Genomic DNA, 18,136 nt, shown 5'->3' with positions numbered 1-18,136 from the left:
CACTGCGACAATCAAACAGACTTTAATGAATGAAATGTGTGATTAAATACACCGATGAATAAAAATCTGCTTCATAACCAACCCCGGTGTGTGTGTGTGTGTGTGTGTATGTTCAAGAGACTTGTGTGTATCAGGAGGCCCATATGTACCAGTATAGTAGTGTAGACTGCAAGAAAGGCATGCCGAGTAAATGGTGTATCACTAGGCAAATGTACACATGACGTCAATATTCTGCACATATCCTGTACTGTTTAGTGATGATTTATCTCCTTTAACATATGCATATACAAAACATTGTGGAAGGGTTGTCCCTAATGTTCAACGTACTCGGGGGGAATGTCTGATGTCCAAAAATAGAAAGAAAGAAAGTGTTCAGTGTAACAAGTGCTTTGGTTTGACCCACTGTGTTGCTTGGACTTCATTTAAAGTTATTTAATGCAGGTGTGCGTTCAACAAGGAGTCCTCTCTGGCGTTAGCGTGTCATGAATGGATTTAAGGAAACCGTGCGCCTGTGCTTGTTTACAAAGGAGATGATTTGTTAAAAAAAGGTGGTAATTTCCATTTTTTCTTTTGAAATGCCCACGTTGAGGTGAAAACTTGCCATCACAACACATCTCATACATTTCAGGACTGTGATACTGTATCTGCTTTATGCCAACAAACACCAAAACATCTGGACGACCACACCACAGATTATGGGGTGATTCATTGCCAATATAGTATTATACTGTACATTCACGGCTCAATATGGTGCCAGTCTTTTAGCTAATGTACACACACATTTACAACGTACACAATGTTCGTAAAGGTAGACAACTTCGACTTGGGTTAAACAACAAAATGAAAAAAAAAAAACAAGCCTTGTTGAACGCACCACATAACGGGGAAGAAAACAGTTTTTTTCACTGAGCTTTGCCACCTCCTGACTGGAAACTGGAGCTGAATGGACCTGATAGAGTGTCAATAAATCAATATCACCATCATTATCTTCATCGTCATCCACAGCCGTCATTCTCTTTGTCTTCGTCACCGTCTTCATCTCCATCTTCGTCCAACAATCCATTGAAACCAGCTCAACAAACTGAATCACACCCGAACTAAGACATTAAAACTGAGCAAAACCAGAAAGAAAAAAAAGAATATTGTCACTGTCAAAGTGTTGCTCCTCTCGCTCAAAGAAAACGCTGTCTATTCATTCTTCAAAATGTCCTTTTCATTTTTTGTCAAAGTTACGTTCTAATCTCCCCCCCCCCCCATCCCACCAAACCCCCTTTGTGTCCGTCCCGTCGTTCGGCTCTCCTCTAGACTTTAGAGTCGGATTGGAGGCAGCGGCGGTCCATCATCGCTGAAGCAGCAGCGTTGCCAAAGGGAACAGCAGTAGGAGGCCACTGAGGCGGGTTTGAGACGCGGCGGCGCCTCTGACCCGGTTGTTGTCGGGCGGGTAGGCGTACAATCCCGGTCTGTTCCGAGGACACTGACCACCTACGCACATCCCGCTTCCTGAGCCGCTGATGTCGTCACCTAGGGAGGTCAACACAAGAAAGATGTCACCTTCAATAGCTCCTGATGAGCTGTGCATAATTACTGAGCGGGCACCATTTCATGAATGGAATCAATGATTTAATTAGTCAATAGTTGAAAGTATTTGGTCTGGTTTAAGACCATTAAATACTATCAGACAGCAGTATATGTACACGTTTGTGAAAGGCAGAAACACAACAGAAAAGGTGTGCTGTGTCTGAAATATGAACACTATCTTTGGGTACAAATATCAGGAAGGGACCCACTTGCATCCTGGAAGTCCACGTCGTTGCCATCCAGTGCATTTTTCAGCCTGTTGCTCATGATTTTGAGTTGCATGATCTGCTGCCGGATGGTCATGTCTGGTTTTGTGATGTCGAGCTCCACTTCTGGGTTGTTGATCTGATTGGCCAAGCCGTCACCCATAACCTCTGGAAGGTACCTAATTGGAGGAGAGCAGGGATGGAAGGACAATGTGTGACATCATCCACAGGGCAGATCTGGTGTTTAAAGAACATCTGTATGGTTATAAGGGAGAATATCTGGTTAATGAAAGGCTATATAGCACTATTGGACTATTTTGTGAACTTGAAAACACATGTTTGCAGTCTGAGGAAGAGAACAATTGTGGAGCATGACAGGATCTCATAATGATCATTAATGTGAAGGAATACAGCAAGCGAGGTCTGTCACATGAAAAACCTGACATGCTTCAACTTCCAAGTTTGCCTTTAAAGAAATGAGGGATGAAAACTCTTTGTCCTCACAAAGATAGAGGTACACACACACACACACACACACCACATGCTTAGTGGAGGTGCTTAATGTATGTTCTTGCAGCTGCTTAAAACTTAATATAGCCCCATTTAAACTTCAACACTACATTCCATCTTCCACGCCGAGAATTTATTCGTTATCATTTTGTGTGTGACGTTTATTGAGCTTTTAAGACATCCACGAGATGTCGCTGTAGAGTCTCAAACTGCCATAATTCACACCGACACACAGATTAATTGTATCTGTCACACGCAGTAAGCAATTCATCTATATTTCATGGCCTTTTCTCACATTTCTTTGTCACACGCAAACAAGCACACACACACACACACATGGACACACACACACACACACGCACACACTGTATGTCACGCCATTTTACTGTCATATATATATATATATATATATATATATATATATATATATATATAAGTGTTCTGCTCAGCACAAATCTCATTAGTTGGCTGTAATCCAACCCCTTTTACAGGATGCGAGGTGTGTGCGTGTGTGTGTGTGTGTTTGTGTGTGTGTGTGTGGAGGAAGGTTGAGGTAACATGCACGGGTATCAACATTGAATCAAATTGCTCTATAATCCATTGCCGCGCGCTGGGCTCGTACGTGTGTGGCCATGACTGCTGCTGTTTCAGGATGTAATTCGCCACAGGCTTTAGAATCGCTGCATGTGGAAGAAATGTCAGTTCATAACACCATGGAATACATTTCCATTCATTACTGTTTTCAGTTTGCCTGAGAATAAATAGCGTGTTGCCTCTTTTTTGTTATACAAAGGATACACTTGGCCTTCAACAAGGAGAGAACTGGCAAAGCAACTTTTCCAGAAGCTCGTCTCCTCCTTTCCTCGCCGTATACTGTCAGGAGTATCTTTGGCTTTTAAGTGCTAAAAAAACACTAGTTTCTTTCTGCAATGTACCATTTCCGTGCTGCATGAATAAAACTTGAGCTGAACAGATTTCTGACCTTGAAAGTTTTTTATTCAACACTCTGCACTCCAGTTCTCTGTGGGGGGATTGGGGAGTGGCGGGTTTAAGAGCTTCGTCGCAGGAACATCGTTAAAAATCAACATGGGTTCAAGGTTTGAAATCGGAAATGTATAAGGAATGAATGCACACAAAGCAGACAGAGGTTTTCGAATGCAAAGCAAAGAAACATCTTAATGTTAATCTAGTTTGACAGAATCGAGACGAAGTCTGGATTTGAGGGGCATTTTGATTCCTGGAGAGCAGGTCGGCTTGAAGTCATAACTTAAACCTCAACAAGCTTGTGATCAGTGCGTGACGAGCAACGTTATCCTGGAGCAGGTTTCTTCCTCACCTGGCTTTGGTGACGCCATTCCAGCATTTATCCTGACCGGCACCTCCTGCTGCCAATTTGCTGCAAAGGGCCACAGGAAGCTGGGTCCAGTACTGCCGCATCTCCCTCAGCTTACTGGACAGGTCTGACACCTGAGGACAGAGACAGTATTGTTTTACGTCATTGGTGAGTCTCAACTCCCAAATCATATAGTTTGGGTATCGATTCCCAAACAAGTCAGAATGGGTTTTAAATCCCATTAAATCCCCATTAAATTATCTGTAGTGCATAACAAGCTTTGATAAATGCAACGACAATGACATCCTGAAATGAAGTCTCAACATAAGAAAGTAAGTGGTTCAAACATAGCCAGGAATTTGAGGCTTTCTATCAATAACCCTTACATTCACATGCACACTTTTCTTTGTTTCCCGTGCTTTAAATAGTAATAATAATATCTCCCCATCCACACACACACACCTGCATCTCCAATCTGAGCCCAGCGGTCGGAGAGGGCTTGTACTCAGATGCAGTGAGGGAGCCGCTCTTCTTCCTCTGCTCATGGAGAGGGGGACTTCCTGTTCCTGGTTCACCTGGAGTTCCACATGCCTGGTAGACCTACACACACACACACACACACAAGAATACACAGACGCACATCAATACAAACACGTACTTGAAGCGGTGAACTCTAAAAATATCCACTAGATGTCGCCATGGACAAGTCTTTCAAACTGTGAGGATATGTGGTTGCCATGTGAGGGTTGCCATGGCCTATGTGTCCAAGAGAAAAGCATTGGTATCGCCTCCAGTGATAAGTTTTGAAAAAGCAGATATTAAGGAAATATTACAGTTGATTTGACATATATGTTAAAACTATAGACTTGAGCAGAGCTTGAACATAAACTGCACTTAACAAAGAGAAGATTAGAGCGGCTTGGCTTTGAAAACTGCCCTCACTGCTTGTCAAATAAACATGCTTGGATGTATTCATCAGTACAAGTATGAAAGCCAAGCAATTTAATTAATAATGCTGCAAAGCCCTATTTTAAGGATGCATCTATAAAACCAATAAAAAGCACTGCTAAGAGGTTGAGCCCATTAAAACTAGAGCACATTGTTGAGCTCTGCATCAGTTATGCTCAATGCAAGCACTTCTGGAGGTTAATAACCTTTTTTTTTTTAAATAACTTTGTTGCACTCCTGTTAAAGCGACAGTTGGTAACTTGAATAGAAATGACTTCATGTCATATTTTATCAAACGGTCCTGACACCACACGAGGTTCCTCTGCCTCCTGTTGGTGCTCCCAACGTGCATAATGGCTTGTGCAAGATATCACCTGAAGAAAAACCACCAACCAAAGCCAAATAGTACAATATAATATGTTTCTGAAGACATTTGAGGCCCAAACCCAGGCAATACAGTAACAGAATCCTGTTTCATATTTGACCAGCGCCGCCTAGTTTGACAGTTTAATCAGAGTTCACACGCTGCACTGCGCCAGAGATCAGCAGTGAAAAGTGTTCACAGATTATCTGTCTCGTGTTCTAACGTCAGGATATCGTGAGCAGAAATATGTCAAAAACATGTTGTAATTGAAGTTATCATTTGCAGTATTAATGAGACAATCTGATAAAGAGGTGACACACATGACTAATCATTCTATGAGTGAGAGATTGCAGAGGTGGGATGGCATTTGAGTTGAGATCAAACGCTCCCAGGGAAATCCTGTGAGCGACGAATCAAAGTGAGATATTTTACTCTTGCTGTGAAGGTGTCCATGTTGTCCTGCAGGAAGTGCACAGCCTCATAGATTCGAGCAGGGATGGAGGAGAGAACCACATCGAGGCTGGGCTCCGTGCTGAAACTAGAGGCCACCTGGATCATGGTGTCTGAACGGAGAGAGAGAAGAATGTTTGCGGGCATACAAATTTGATACGCTCCCTCGAAATCAGATACATTTATATGCACAACAAATGCGTGTTCAGTTTATTTTTTTATCTGCAGTTGCATTATGACTTAAACTCAGTGGACCTCATGCAAGAACCTTTTCGTATAATTAGTCCAGATCTGTCACACTTGCTTGTACAAGACTTCCTAGGAGAATTCCCCCGACGCTTTATTAACTGGATAAACATGTCAGTAAATCAGTTAATTTCCCCCGGATGAAAGCCACCTGTTCCTGAGGACAAGCAAGTTCCTGAGATGTGCTCACCAGCATTATCAACGCTGCTAAAATTGACATTTATGGATGGACAAGTGTCATTGTTGGGTGGCAACGGAGGATGGCACCGGACAGTGACCTGCACAGGGAACCTGAAGTCGCTGTTGAAGTGAGAGAAATAGCCCGACAACCACTGAGAGGCACCGTGGTGAAATATGACAATGCAATCACAAATCCTCAGTGATGACCATGATATGGTGAAAAAGAATATTAATTTTGCACCAAGCTTTTCTTCATTATTCATTTTGTTTTATTATTATATATTTACTATGAATACATTCGGATTAAGGCATTATAATAAGCTCAATATGAGGACTACTCATTAATTCCCAAAGGGAAAATTCTAATATACTTATTAGTCTTAGAAGAAAAAAAATGAGTGAATTCCATCAATGTTCCTGAATCATTAGTATGAGCCACATAAGAATGAATCGTTTCCGAGTGGTTCTTGCATGAGGACCAATGTCTGTCTATACACTGAGAGTAATAAGTACTCTCCACAATGTCTCACCTATAAGATTCTGCCACTCAGGGTTCAGGTCAGCTTGGTTGGCCAGGCATCCCTTTATGACGTTGGAGCAGTAGTTGGAGCAGGGCTTGACCGAGGCAATGCCGCGGCAGTGGGGGCAGTAAACCAGCTTCATCAGGGCCTTCATGCACTCTGGACTCAGGTGGACCTGTAGGGGGATGGGGGGGGTGGGGGGGGGGGGGGTGCACAGAGCAGTGGGCATCACAAACCTCGGGGCCGGCAGTGAAAGAAGGACATGTAATATGGCAGGAGTTTGATCTTTCAAGGTCCTGTGTCTTTTACTAACAATAGCTCAAGGAAAAGGACGACCAGCAGAGGGCGGTATTTGGACACTGAAGGAACACACCCTGAACAAGGTGGGGGGGGGGGGGTCACACCAGTAAGTTTTGCACGATTTCTACTTCGGTGACTATTCCAAGATGTTTTTGATATTTGGATACAGGTTTCTATAGTATGAAGAATAGTCTACAGACTTGAGTTGTACATAATCATTATCAACATCACATCTGCATAATTCTTTGTCAATGTATCTATGATTGATCAAATATGATTTTGTAATGTTTTCATTCTATTTTATTGATGTACTCTCTATTTATTTTATATTCCATCCATCCATTTTCAATACCGCTTATCCTCATTAGGGTCACGGGGGCGCTGGAGCCTATCCCAGCTGACATAGGGCGAAGGCAGGGGACACCCTGGACAGGCCGCCAGTCCATCGAGGGCACATGTAGGGACATACAACCATTCACTCTCACATTCACACCTATGGGACATTTAGAGCTCAATTAACCTGCAGCATGTCTTTGGACTGTGGGAGGAAGCCGGAGAGCCCGGAGAGAACCCACGCTGCCACGGGGAGAACATGCAAACTCCACACAGAAGGACCGCTCCGACCGGGAATTGAACCCACGGCCCCTCTTGCTGTGAGGCGACAGTGCTAGCCACTACACCACCGTGCACCACCGTTATTTTATATTGTTTGATTTAATTATGCTACTCATATATAAATTACAAATGAATGTACTAAGTATGTTTTAGTCATATTTAAATGTGAAAGCAGTGTAATTTACACAAATTAAAACAAAAAGGAACATGTACAAAATGTGCTACAGAAGAAAAACGTGTTACATGTGTTACTTTAATGTTAGACTATGTTGTGTTGTAATGTTAAGAATAATGCCTACATGATGTTCCCTGTGACAGATTACACACGTCAAGCTAGTTTCAAGAATGTGTGTGTTTATTACGTCAATGGGAAATGAATAGAAACAGCTTGAAGAAGAAAAACACATTTGAATTTCTGAAAGATAGTAGAACATTTTGAAAAATGATTTACTGTGTTGTGAAGAACTGAACATGGGAGTAGTGCAAATAGGAGTATTTACAGTAAATCTAGCATGCTTATGTTCAGGGGCATGGATGGAGAAAGACGGGTCCACTAACTACGGCTATGATTGTCAAATATTAACAATCATAGCCTTTTCACAACAACACACACAGAAGAAAACAATCCCACAGTAGCATCTGACACACTGCGTCTGCAAGTGTGAACAACTGCATCGAGAGCTGAAAAGACATCATCACACCCGTAATTTGACAACATTGTTGTCTTCACTCCAAATGAGATCTTTATTCTGATGGGAGAATCTGTCGCTTCATTTTTTTATGTTTTTTTGTTTGTTCTTTTTATTATTAGGGTGGATTTTTTTTTCTCTGACAGTTAGGGTGTGACGACCACGCATCCATCATAACTGCTTTCCTGGGACTCAGTGCAGCAGGCCTCAGTTTCTCTCTCTCTCTCTCTCTCTCTCTCTCTCTCTCTCTCACTATCTCACACAAACACACAAACACACACACACACTTTTCTCTCACTAAGACACAAACACTGACTCTTGAACTCTTTCTGTCACACCAACAACTCATCCTGTCTCTCTCTGTCTGACTCACTCTCTGTCTCTCCTTACATCTCATGTACACACACACACACACACACACACACACACACACACCTGCACTCTCACCTGTGAGACCTTCCTGACCACCTCTCCGCTGACTATCAGCCCCTGGACAAACGACCTGGCTGTGACAAAAGCCCGGATCAGCTTTGCCCTCATGTCCCGTGGGACGTCTCCAAATGGCCGCAGCGTCTCCTGTTGCTTAGCAACACATTCAAGGTAGTCCTCTGACAGGGTGACCTTCCAGACAAGAGGTGACAGGAAGAACAAATGTAAGTGTTTTTGCAACTGCTAAAACATAATTTATGAAACTAGAGCATAATTTATCAAAACTCTCGACACAAAAAGCAAAAACAGATATCAAGAATAACAGATATATAACATCTCTAGAAGCAAACACTTTTAAACTCTTCTAAAAAAATTACTTTTGCATCGCAACTTTGCATACCAATGCAACATTACAGTAATAGCTCTTTCTACATGTAAACTAGTGTGTTAAATATTAAACACTATTACCTCGTGTTTGGCATTTTCATTTGTAGCATTCTGTAAATATAGACTATGAATACAAATGCAATACAGAAAATAACTGATGTGTTAATGGTCAATGCTCAGAACTTGAGAAGACATGGACATTGTTACTGGATTGTAGTGTAAACCAACACAATGTATGACATTGGTCATATGACATGGTATTGTTAGTTCTGGTCCGTACATGAGTTAGTGGCAGCAGTGGCTGAGCCACAAGGACCAGTTTGTGTGTGTTGAAAAAACTCTATTACCAGTATTGTTCTGGCCTGTTTTCCCTTTAATAGATAGCGTGCATTATAGAGCTGGGTGACACGCAACAAAGGTCCCAGGCCAGACTCCAATCCAACTATTGTGATTACATGATCCGCCATGCAAAACAAAAAGTATGTCAATATAGGAGATGACAAAAAGCATCTACTTCATACCGGTAGAACATAAATCAGCATTTGGTTTTGCATTTAATAGTAATAACAGATGAAAATAGTCAACGTGATGCATCTAAAAATGGAAATGTTGCAAATGTGTTTTCTCTTTGAGAGCCAGAACAGAAGCAGGAAGTGACGAGAGGCCGTTCAGCCAGCAGCTGAATGGATCAGGAGAACTAGTTCACAAAATCCTTCCATCGTGACGCCCCAGTGCTTCCTCACGGGGACATGTTTGGCTCTGGGAATGAGCGAGTAGGGTCGACACCTGCTTCGTATGAAAAGTGTCCCGGGGTAATTTCTGTTGATCATCTTTTTGAATAATCTATGATCGTTATCAGGGTATTATTAAACATCCAAAATACAACTGGCACTGCCATATTGTGAGCCAGCATCTCAGCGCTCTGTTTTCTGCTTTACTGCACTAATTATTATTATTTTTTCATCATTCTGTTGCGTCATACAAAATGTGTCAAAAAAGTTGAACTTCCATATACTCACTTCTGTGGGAGCGGAGATTTTAAAGGTGCGCTCCAGGAGGCGGGACCAGAACTCAGACAGGGTCTCGTCCAGGTTGAGAGCGGAGCCCCGGTAGTACTGTCGCAGGTCAGCGTAGAGATCACCGTAGAGACGAGTGTTTTGGGAGTACAGGGGGCCGAGGGGAGACAGAACCTCCTGCAGGGAGCGCTCAGAGCGGACGTGCAGCTCTGTGAAATAGGCTGGAGGCGGAGAGGAGACAAAGAAGGAAATAAGAGGAACAGAGGAATAAGAGGAGGAGGATGAAGTAAGAACACCAACTCCTGCTGCTAAATGCTCCACGATGCTCACCAGGTGGTCACTACATTTGTTAATGTGCTCTTTGATGCTGGACAGGTAGCGGGGTTTACCTGAGCGGCCTCAAGCTGCAGAGTTGGGATGTAATTGTCAGAGTGTCGCTATGAGCCCCTTTCGCATGACACATAGTTATATCTGAGTGCAGCATTAAGTGTCATTTAACAACTGAAATACTCATGAAGCATAAAGAATGAATAAGGAATTAGATTGTATGTAGAAAATGGCCTTGGTTGTTATGTGGTTCAATTTCTTTCAATTTCTGCCCATTTATTGTGAACATTGTTAAAAGGTTTCCTTGAAACGTTCTCTGCAGCCAGATGTATACAAGTGATGGAGAGGTAAAGCAGAAAGAATAATTCTACGGTATATAGGTCTGGGCCTTTTCCCTCATGCTTCAAAGGCTCTGGACCAATGCCAGCCTGTTGTAACCACGACCAGATGGGCGGCCACATTACTGCTACTGAGGTGGCCTGCTGCCTCGAGACTAATACTGCTGTCCTCCTCCTCCTGCTTCTTTTTCTTCGTCATTTATTGTGACTCACTGTTTCTTCCCTACTAATGACCCTTTTCTCACTTGCTGCATTTGTCTGTCCTGTTGTTAGCGGTGGCACTTCTCAGTCTTTCCTTCTTTCTTCCTCCCTCTCTCTCGCTCTGAAGTGCAGTGATCTGCAGCCTCGGCTCCTCAGTGGGTCAACTGCTCATTAACTGAACCAGCCACTGCCCTAGGGGACACCCCTCTGTTGTGTGTGTGTGTGCGTGTGTGTGTGTGTGTGTGTGTGTGTGTGTGTGTGTGTGTGCCCCTTTGAGATCAGGGATCGGCTTATCACGTTTCATTGTGTCTGGCTGATTCCGCTCTCATTATAACACCCAGTCAGGGGTCCCCTTGACGCACAGGACACAAACACGTACGCCCTCGCACGCGTACGCCCTCGCACACGCACACACACGCACGCACGCACACACACACACACACACACACACACACACACACACGTACACACCGTTTTTATTGAAGCTGCAGTATAGAGCGCTAAGCACAGCCAGAGCTTGTTCCAAACACAAATTCACAAATACCAAACAAACTAATGTCATACTCCTCTGGGCCCACTGCTGACGCTTTGGTATTGAGCACAGTAATGAGCATCGGTCCTGCAAACACACACACACACACACACACACACACACACACACAGTATCGTACTTACTGTCGAAGCCCCTGTGGAGAGCGTTGAAGGCAGACTGCAGCGACCTGCCGGCCTCTCTGATTAGTCCCTCTGTCTCCTGGGCGCTCAGACCGCCCAGGTTCTCCTCCATGGTGCTGGTACAACAAGTTGGACCCTGAGGACACATCCTCAGATGTTCACCTGGCGAGGTGGGGAAGACACAGCGTTAATTGTTTTGATTCATCTCAATTTACATATCTTAATCACTGCATGTGTCACCAGGCTTAAATAAAACGAAGTTAAATTATTATCAACACTCGTGGCATGGCCCTACTGTACCTAATTGGATGGAATGCCCTTCAATTCTGTACAAACATTCATATTTCCCAGAGGATGTAGACTGCCTACGTATTGTATCGGCATTTGTGGTTTTGAGAGAAATGTCTCAACAATTATTATTGAATCGATTGCCATGAATTTTTTTCAGACATTCATGTAGGAATTATTGTAACTTTGCTTATAAAATGATTTTTAATCGAACAGTTTTCATCACTTGAATTTTTATAGGACTTAAATGATCTCCACAGTACGACACTTTGGTTGAACAATGTTTTTTGTTTTCTGCTTTTGTATTAAATTCATTAATAATTAACTTTGTAGGGTTCATTAAAGTATGGATTCAGGTATGATAATACTTATTTACTTTGACTTAATGTTTTCCAATGTGGTTCTGCTACTTTTCATGTAAAGGTTTGAGTGCCTCTCCCACCACTGCATGAATCATTTATTGGATTCCTTTTATAGTTACCAACCAAAAAAGCTCTCTGTACAGTAAATACAGTCAGCTTTATTTAGCCGCCATGCTTCTTTTACAGCTGTTTGTCTTTCTCTATACTTACGCACAGTGTGCTCTGGGTCATTTAGTTCTATGTTTGTGTCTGTATATCCGTCTTGGGACTTACTGGGACCAAATTAAAATGATTGTATTCCTATTTTATTTAGAAACTTAATTTATATTCTGCAATTCAAAGGTCACTGGTTTGAATTCAGACCTTTGTTGCATGTTATCCCTCATTTCCTGTCCCCTGAGATGTACTGAGATGTTTCACTTCAGTAAAAGTAACAATACATAATGAAAATACTTCATAATTTTACTGATTACAAAATGTAATCAAAAGTAAAAAAATAATGTATCACTATATATGTATTATTCATGTACTATTTGAATAATATTAGTGATGCATTAGCAAGTAAGAAGCATTTCGATGTTGTCACGGTGGAGCTTATCTAATACGTGGGGAACTAACTTTATTTATTTATTATGTTTTAAATGTAAAATCTTAATCTGAAATGTTAGTAGTAACTATAGATGTGCACAACATATATATATATATATATATATATATATATATATATATATATATATATATATATTCAATGAGAGTGGAAGTACCTCATATGTGTACAGTGCAGTACTTGAGTAAATGTACTTAAAGACCCACTTGTGCAGTTTTGTTTCATCTTATAAGACAAACAGTTATTTTACCCTTAAGCCAACAAATAACACCATCATGACCATCATCTGAGCCCCTGCCATAATTTAGAAAATATAAAAATGCAGAATAGGAGGCTTGAAAATTGCCCCCCTTCTACATATTTTTGTTCTATTCATATGGGGATACATCTACAGGGGAGAGTAAAAATAAAGATATTTTCACACATACACACACACACACACACACACACAAAGAGTCTGCCAGACAGCCTAGAAAGCAGTCTGAAGCATCAGTCTCTCGACAGACTCGATGTGTGTGCGTGTAGGTGTTTGTGTGTGTGTGTGTGTGTGTGTGTAGGTGTTTGTGTGTTTGTGTATGCCCACGCCTGGAAAGGTTAAGGGTGAGTTAGTACCCCACAGCTGTGTGCATCACTGCTCTCCTTCTTTTTCAGGTCCTGTATGTGTGTCTGTGTTTGTGTGTCTGTGTTTGTGAATGTGTGGGTTGGGGGGCAGAATTTGTCCACCAGGGTAAGTGAAGCAGAAGAGTAGACGCCTTAATCATCACTCCTGCATGAATCTTTTATTGGCACTGGCTGGTGTGTGTGTGTGTGTGTGTGTGTGTGTGTGTGTGTGTGTGTGTGTGTCTGTCTGTGTCAGTCTGATTATTGAAAGTTGTAAAGAGTTTTAAACATGTCACGGCATCTTCACACTTAGCTGTTAACTTTCACATGACCAGGATCCTGTAGATCTAGTTTCCAGAGAACTACTGCTTCACCTGTTTGAGTGACTGCTCACGTCAACATCTGAGGGAAAGCAACAGGTTTTCAGCAATAATATTGAAATGCTAAAGTCGGAGAGCAGCCCCTATACAATCTCATACAATCAATTAACCCTACAATAGTTCAATGATATTGTCACTTATTCCTCGACTTCCTTCATCATGTTCATTTAGAGTAAAATAGACCATAAATGCTTTAGGGTGGGCTTACTGTGATTGACAGGTCGCTGCCGCTACCGGAGCCATGTGTGGAGCTGACTCCTCCGGATTAAAAATGGTAACCTCCGATCACCGGTTGCAAAAAGTCAAGATGGCGACAGCCAAATCGCCGAACTCAAGGCTTCAGAACGGCAGTCTACAAACCTACACTTCATGTATACACTCTATGGTCACACAGTGAATATGTGGCCCTATCGGCCTGGAGACTGCTTGGTAATCTATCCTCGGCGCTTCTCGTTGCAACGCCAGTCCTAAAATGTCAATGGAGCATAATAAACTACGGGCGAGAGGAGAGGAGAGGAGAGGAGAGGAGAGGAGAGGAGAGGAGAGGTGTGACACAGCTGAGATCTGAAGTATCGATCAACGTCATTTTCTATGATTAGACCACCTCTCTAAAGATGGCTCAGATGGCTCCACAGAATGGGGACTGAATGGTTTCATACCACACCATCAGTGTTACACATGTGGGTCAGAGACAGCAGACACCATATGTGTACGCTCATATGCTGCAGCTCATGTTAGTAGCATTTAGTTGTTGGTTTGCTTACCAACCTTGACGACGCCGGGCGTTTACCACACACACACATGCTTTGCTGCGTTCCCGGGTTACTGGGTAATGGAAGCATCCTGCTATAAAAATCTACTTTGCAATTTACTTGGAAAAGACAGCACTGAACACAGTGCTGACACACTAACTAACACAAAGCTCGCCAACATGCTAATACATGCAGACGGACACATTACAGGAGTTGAAAAGACCAGAAGCTAGCGCAGGTTCGGAAAACAATCTTCATATAGTGAGAATATGGTGGAAAGTCCTTTTGAGCAAAGCCTTGAAGAGAAAACACAGCTTTTAAAGAGGAGACGAGAGGAGAGGAGAGGGGAGGAGAGGAGAGAATCGGGTCAAATAAAATCAATTTCTAAAGGTGATTTGGGTGCTTACATAATTTTTTCCCTCAAGCTTCAGTATATATTTAGTAAAGCCCACATCCCTCATTGCCATAACGCATTCCCTTGTGCCCAAGACCTCATTCAAATGAGAAAAACAAGATGCTAAGAGGAGGAGATATTACGAGAGACAATAATAACAGCTTGCTGCTCAAACATAGTCAAAGCCGATGGAAAATTATTTGCCTGATGTTGAATTGTTAATGTTAAGATGCCGGACATATTATCTGAAAAATGCAGGAATGCAGTACTGATTTAGTTTTTGCTTTGTTTTTCTTGTGTAGCATAAAGGGACTGACTACAAGTGTGTTTTATTGTTCAACCCTGTGTTGTAGAATGACAATAACTGAACCTTGAGACAGGAGTAATAAATGCAATAAAAGAGGAATGTTTGAAAGATCGTCTGTGCTGCGTTCAGTTAGCATCACAACCATCCTTTCAAAATACTGTGCGTCCCCGAACCTACAGGCCACAGTATGCTGAAAAGAAACTTTCCAGTACAGTTAGTGACAGTGTGGCATCCATGGTAGCAGCAGGGGGGCGGGGCTTAGCGAAAGGTCAATTGCTGCCAATGTGAAAGTGTGTGTTGAGTACACATTTGATCACAACTATACTACTAACTCTTATCCCTGATTTACCCTATTTCCACTTGGACACCTCACCCCCCCCCCCCCCCCCCCAACCATGTTTGTGGAGCACCTTCTGGATCTGATCCCACCGACTGTCCTCGCCTACCATTGCTCTTGGTGCTCTGTTCCAAACTGATGTGTGACATAGGGCACAGCATTACTTAACCAATTTTAACATATAAAGAGCACTTTAAAGAAGTGAAGACCAGAAAAAACATCTGTTCTCCCTCTCAAGGTCTGTAATGGAAATTGGTCCGCACAAAGAAACACACTTAGCCATAAATATGCAGCAGTGATGAGACAAACTCTTTCTGGACTATCACTAAGAAAAATAATAGTGTGAGGATGATTGTCCACTCAGCGCTATGTGTTGTGCCCTGCTGTGAACATTTTGTTCTTTTATTGTTTCCCAGAAAAGATCTGATCAGCAGAAAGGGAAACAAAGATGAAACTTGAGAGTGTGCAGCTCAAGCAGAGACCTTCTGTGCATTGCAATGCCAATACTGCCTTACTATTTAGTATGGCAGAAATATATTCCCAACACATAGTATGTCAAACGCAGTATACCAAAGATACCAGGTCGTTCCACTGCATCCGGTCGCATTTTGCAGCATGCAAGCCAGCAAGGTTTTCTGGGTATTCTGACCCACAATTCTCTGCAACAGTGGCTATCTGAGCAACAGGGTCGAAGTTCAAGGCGCAACGTTATGCTGAAGTAGTATGCATACTGCATGCAACACACGCTTTGTACGGGGAGCTGCACTAAAAGTGAAAAGATAAAGTGTGTTATTTAGAACGCAGTGTGAATTTGACACTCTTGCCAAAAAATGTGTTGAAGACACAGAAGTAACAATAACTAATCTGACTTAAAAACCTATTGTACAATCATTGCCTATTCATAATTTAAACATTTATGTATTCAGGGAAGGTCCTTTCCAGTACGATTCTGCTCTTCTCTTTATATAATCATCATCCCTCGATGGACTGGCGGCCTGTCCAGGGTGTCCCCTGCCTTCGCCCTATGTCAGCTGGGATAGGCTCCAGCGCCCCCGCGACCCTAATGAGGATAAGCGGTATTGAAAATGGATGGATGGATGAAAATGGATCATCACAATCAACCCTGAGTGCTCCTGAGTTCAATCCCTTTCTTCTATTGTTGGCCACTGCTCACTCGCTTCCTGCTCTTACATTTTACCAGCAGCTCAGGGACTCAAACCGACAACCTCATGGCCTCAATCTGCGTTCTATAAACTCAGAGTCAAGAATGCAAAACCCATTGAAATTCAGATATTATTTGATGAAAATAGTTTATTCACCTCGTTAGACTGGCACGAATCCTGATGAGGTAAATTCTTTAGTATTGATTATGTGGAACTGTCTGATGTAATATTTATGAGTATCCATCCATCCATCCATTATCACCCGCTTATCCGGGGTCGGGTCGCGGTGACAGCAGGTTCAGCAGGCTGACCCAGGCTTCCCTCTCACCCGCAGCACTTTCCAGCTCATTCTGGGGGATCCCGAGGCGTTCCAAGGCCAGCCGGGAGATATAATCCCTCCAGCGTGTCCTCGGTCTTCCCCGGGGCCTCCTACCAGTTGGACGTGCCCGGAAAACCTCTAATGGGAGGCGTCCAGGAGGCATCCTGACTAGAATGCCGAACCACCTCAGCTGACTCCTTTCGACACGAAGGAGCAGCGACTCGACTCCAAGCTCCCCCCTGATGTCCGAGCTCCTTACCCTATCTCTAAGGCTGAGCCCGGCCACCCTACGGAGGAAGCTCATTTCGGCCGCTTGTATCCGAGATCTCGTTCTTTCGGTCACGACCCAGAGTTCGTGACCATAGGTGAGGGTTGGAACGTAGACCGACCAGTAAATGGAGAGCTTTGCCTTCCGGCTCAGCTCCCTCTTGTCAGCTCCCTCTGTTTTACTGCTGCAGCCGCACCGATCCGCCTGTCGATCTTCCGCTCCACCTTACCCTCACTCGTGAACAAGACCCCGAGATACTTGAACTCCTTCGCTTGGGGTAGGCAGTTTGCCCCCACCTGGAGGGAGCAATCCGCCGGTTTCCGGCAGAGCACCATGGCCTCAGATTTGGAGGTGCTAACTCTCATCCCTGCCGCTTCGCACTCGGCTGCAAAACGCCCCAGTGAATGCTGGAGGTCACGGTCCGAGGAGGCAAACAGGACCACATCATCCGCAAACAGCAGAGAGGCGATCCCGAGACTCCCGAACCGGATCCTCTCCGCCCCCTGGCTGCGCCTAGATATCCTGTCCATGAAGGTCACGAACAACGACCGGTGATAAAGGGCAGCCCTGGCGGAGGCCAACACCCACCGGGAACGTGTCTGACTTACTACCGAGGAGACGAACACAGCTCCTACTGCAGGCGTACAGAGACCGGATGGCCCGTGCCAACGGGTCCGGCACCCCATACTCCCGCAGCACCCCCCACAAAAAACCCTGAGGGACCCGGTCGAAAGCCTTCTCCAGGTCTACAAAGCACATGTCAACTGGTTGGGCAAACTCCCAGGACCCCTCCAGTAATCTTGCGAGGGTAAAGAGCTGGTCCACTGTTCCACGACCGGGACGGAATCCGCACTGTTCGTCCTGAATCTGAGGTTCGACAAGCGGTCGGAGCCTCCTCTCCAGCACCCTGGCATAAGCTTTTCCCGGCCAACATCCGGCCAACATGTCCCCCGGGAGGCGCTGCCCCCTCTCCGGGGGACATGTTGGCCGGGTTTAGGAGTTCCTCAAAGTGCTCTTTCCACCGCCCGCCGATGTCCCCAGTCCGGGTC

General features: G+C 43.8%; 1 protein-coding gene across 1 annotated transcript in view; it reads right to left on the bottom strand.

Annotated features, from left to right (window-relative positions):
* The window catches only part of LOC117729806 (glypican-1-like), a 34,582-nt gene continuing 16,446 nt past the window's right edge, over window positions 1–18,136 (bottom strand). Inside the window, exons 2-10 of the mRNA XM_034531177.1 lie at window positions 11,314–11,472; window positions 9,776–9,993; window positions 8,388–8,561; window positions 6,346–6,511; window positions 5,372–5,502; window positions 4,090–4,227; window positions 3,631–3,761; window positions 1,788–1,963; window positions 1–1,521 (exon numbers count right to left, since the gene is read on the bottom strand). Coding sequence (XP_034387068.1) covers window positions 1,340–1,521; window positions 1,788–1,963; window positions 3,631–3,761; window positions 4,090–4,227; window positions 5,372–5,502; window positions 6,346–6,511; window positions 8,388–8,561; window positions 9,776–9,993; window positions 11,314–11,472 — 1,475 coding nt within the window. The 3' untranslated portion in view covers window positions 1–1,339. The remainder of the gene's footprint in view (window positions 1,522–1,787; window positions 1,964–3,630; window positions 3,762–4,089; window positions 4,228–5,371; window positions 5,503–6,345; window positions 6,512–8,387; window positions 8,562–9,775; window positions 9,994–11,313; window positions 11,473–18,136) is intronic.

Source organism: Cyclopterus lumpus, chromosome 4 (genome assembly GCF_009769545.1).
Source record: "Cyclopterus lumpus isolate fCycLum1 chromosome 4, fCycLum1.pri, whole genome shotgun sequence".
NCBI lineage: Eukaryota > Metazoa > Chordata > Actinopteri > Perciformes > Cyclopteridae > Cyclopterus > Cyclopterus lumpus.
The sequence above is the reverse complement of the archived record's forward strand: the minus strand, read 5'-3'. Positions and strand labels throughout refer to the sequence as shown.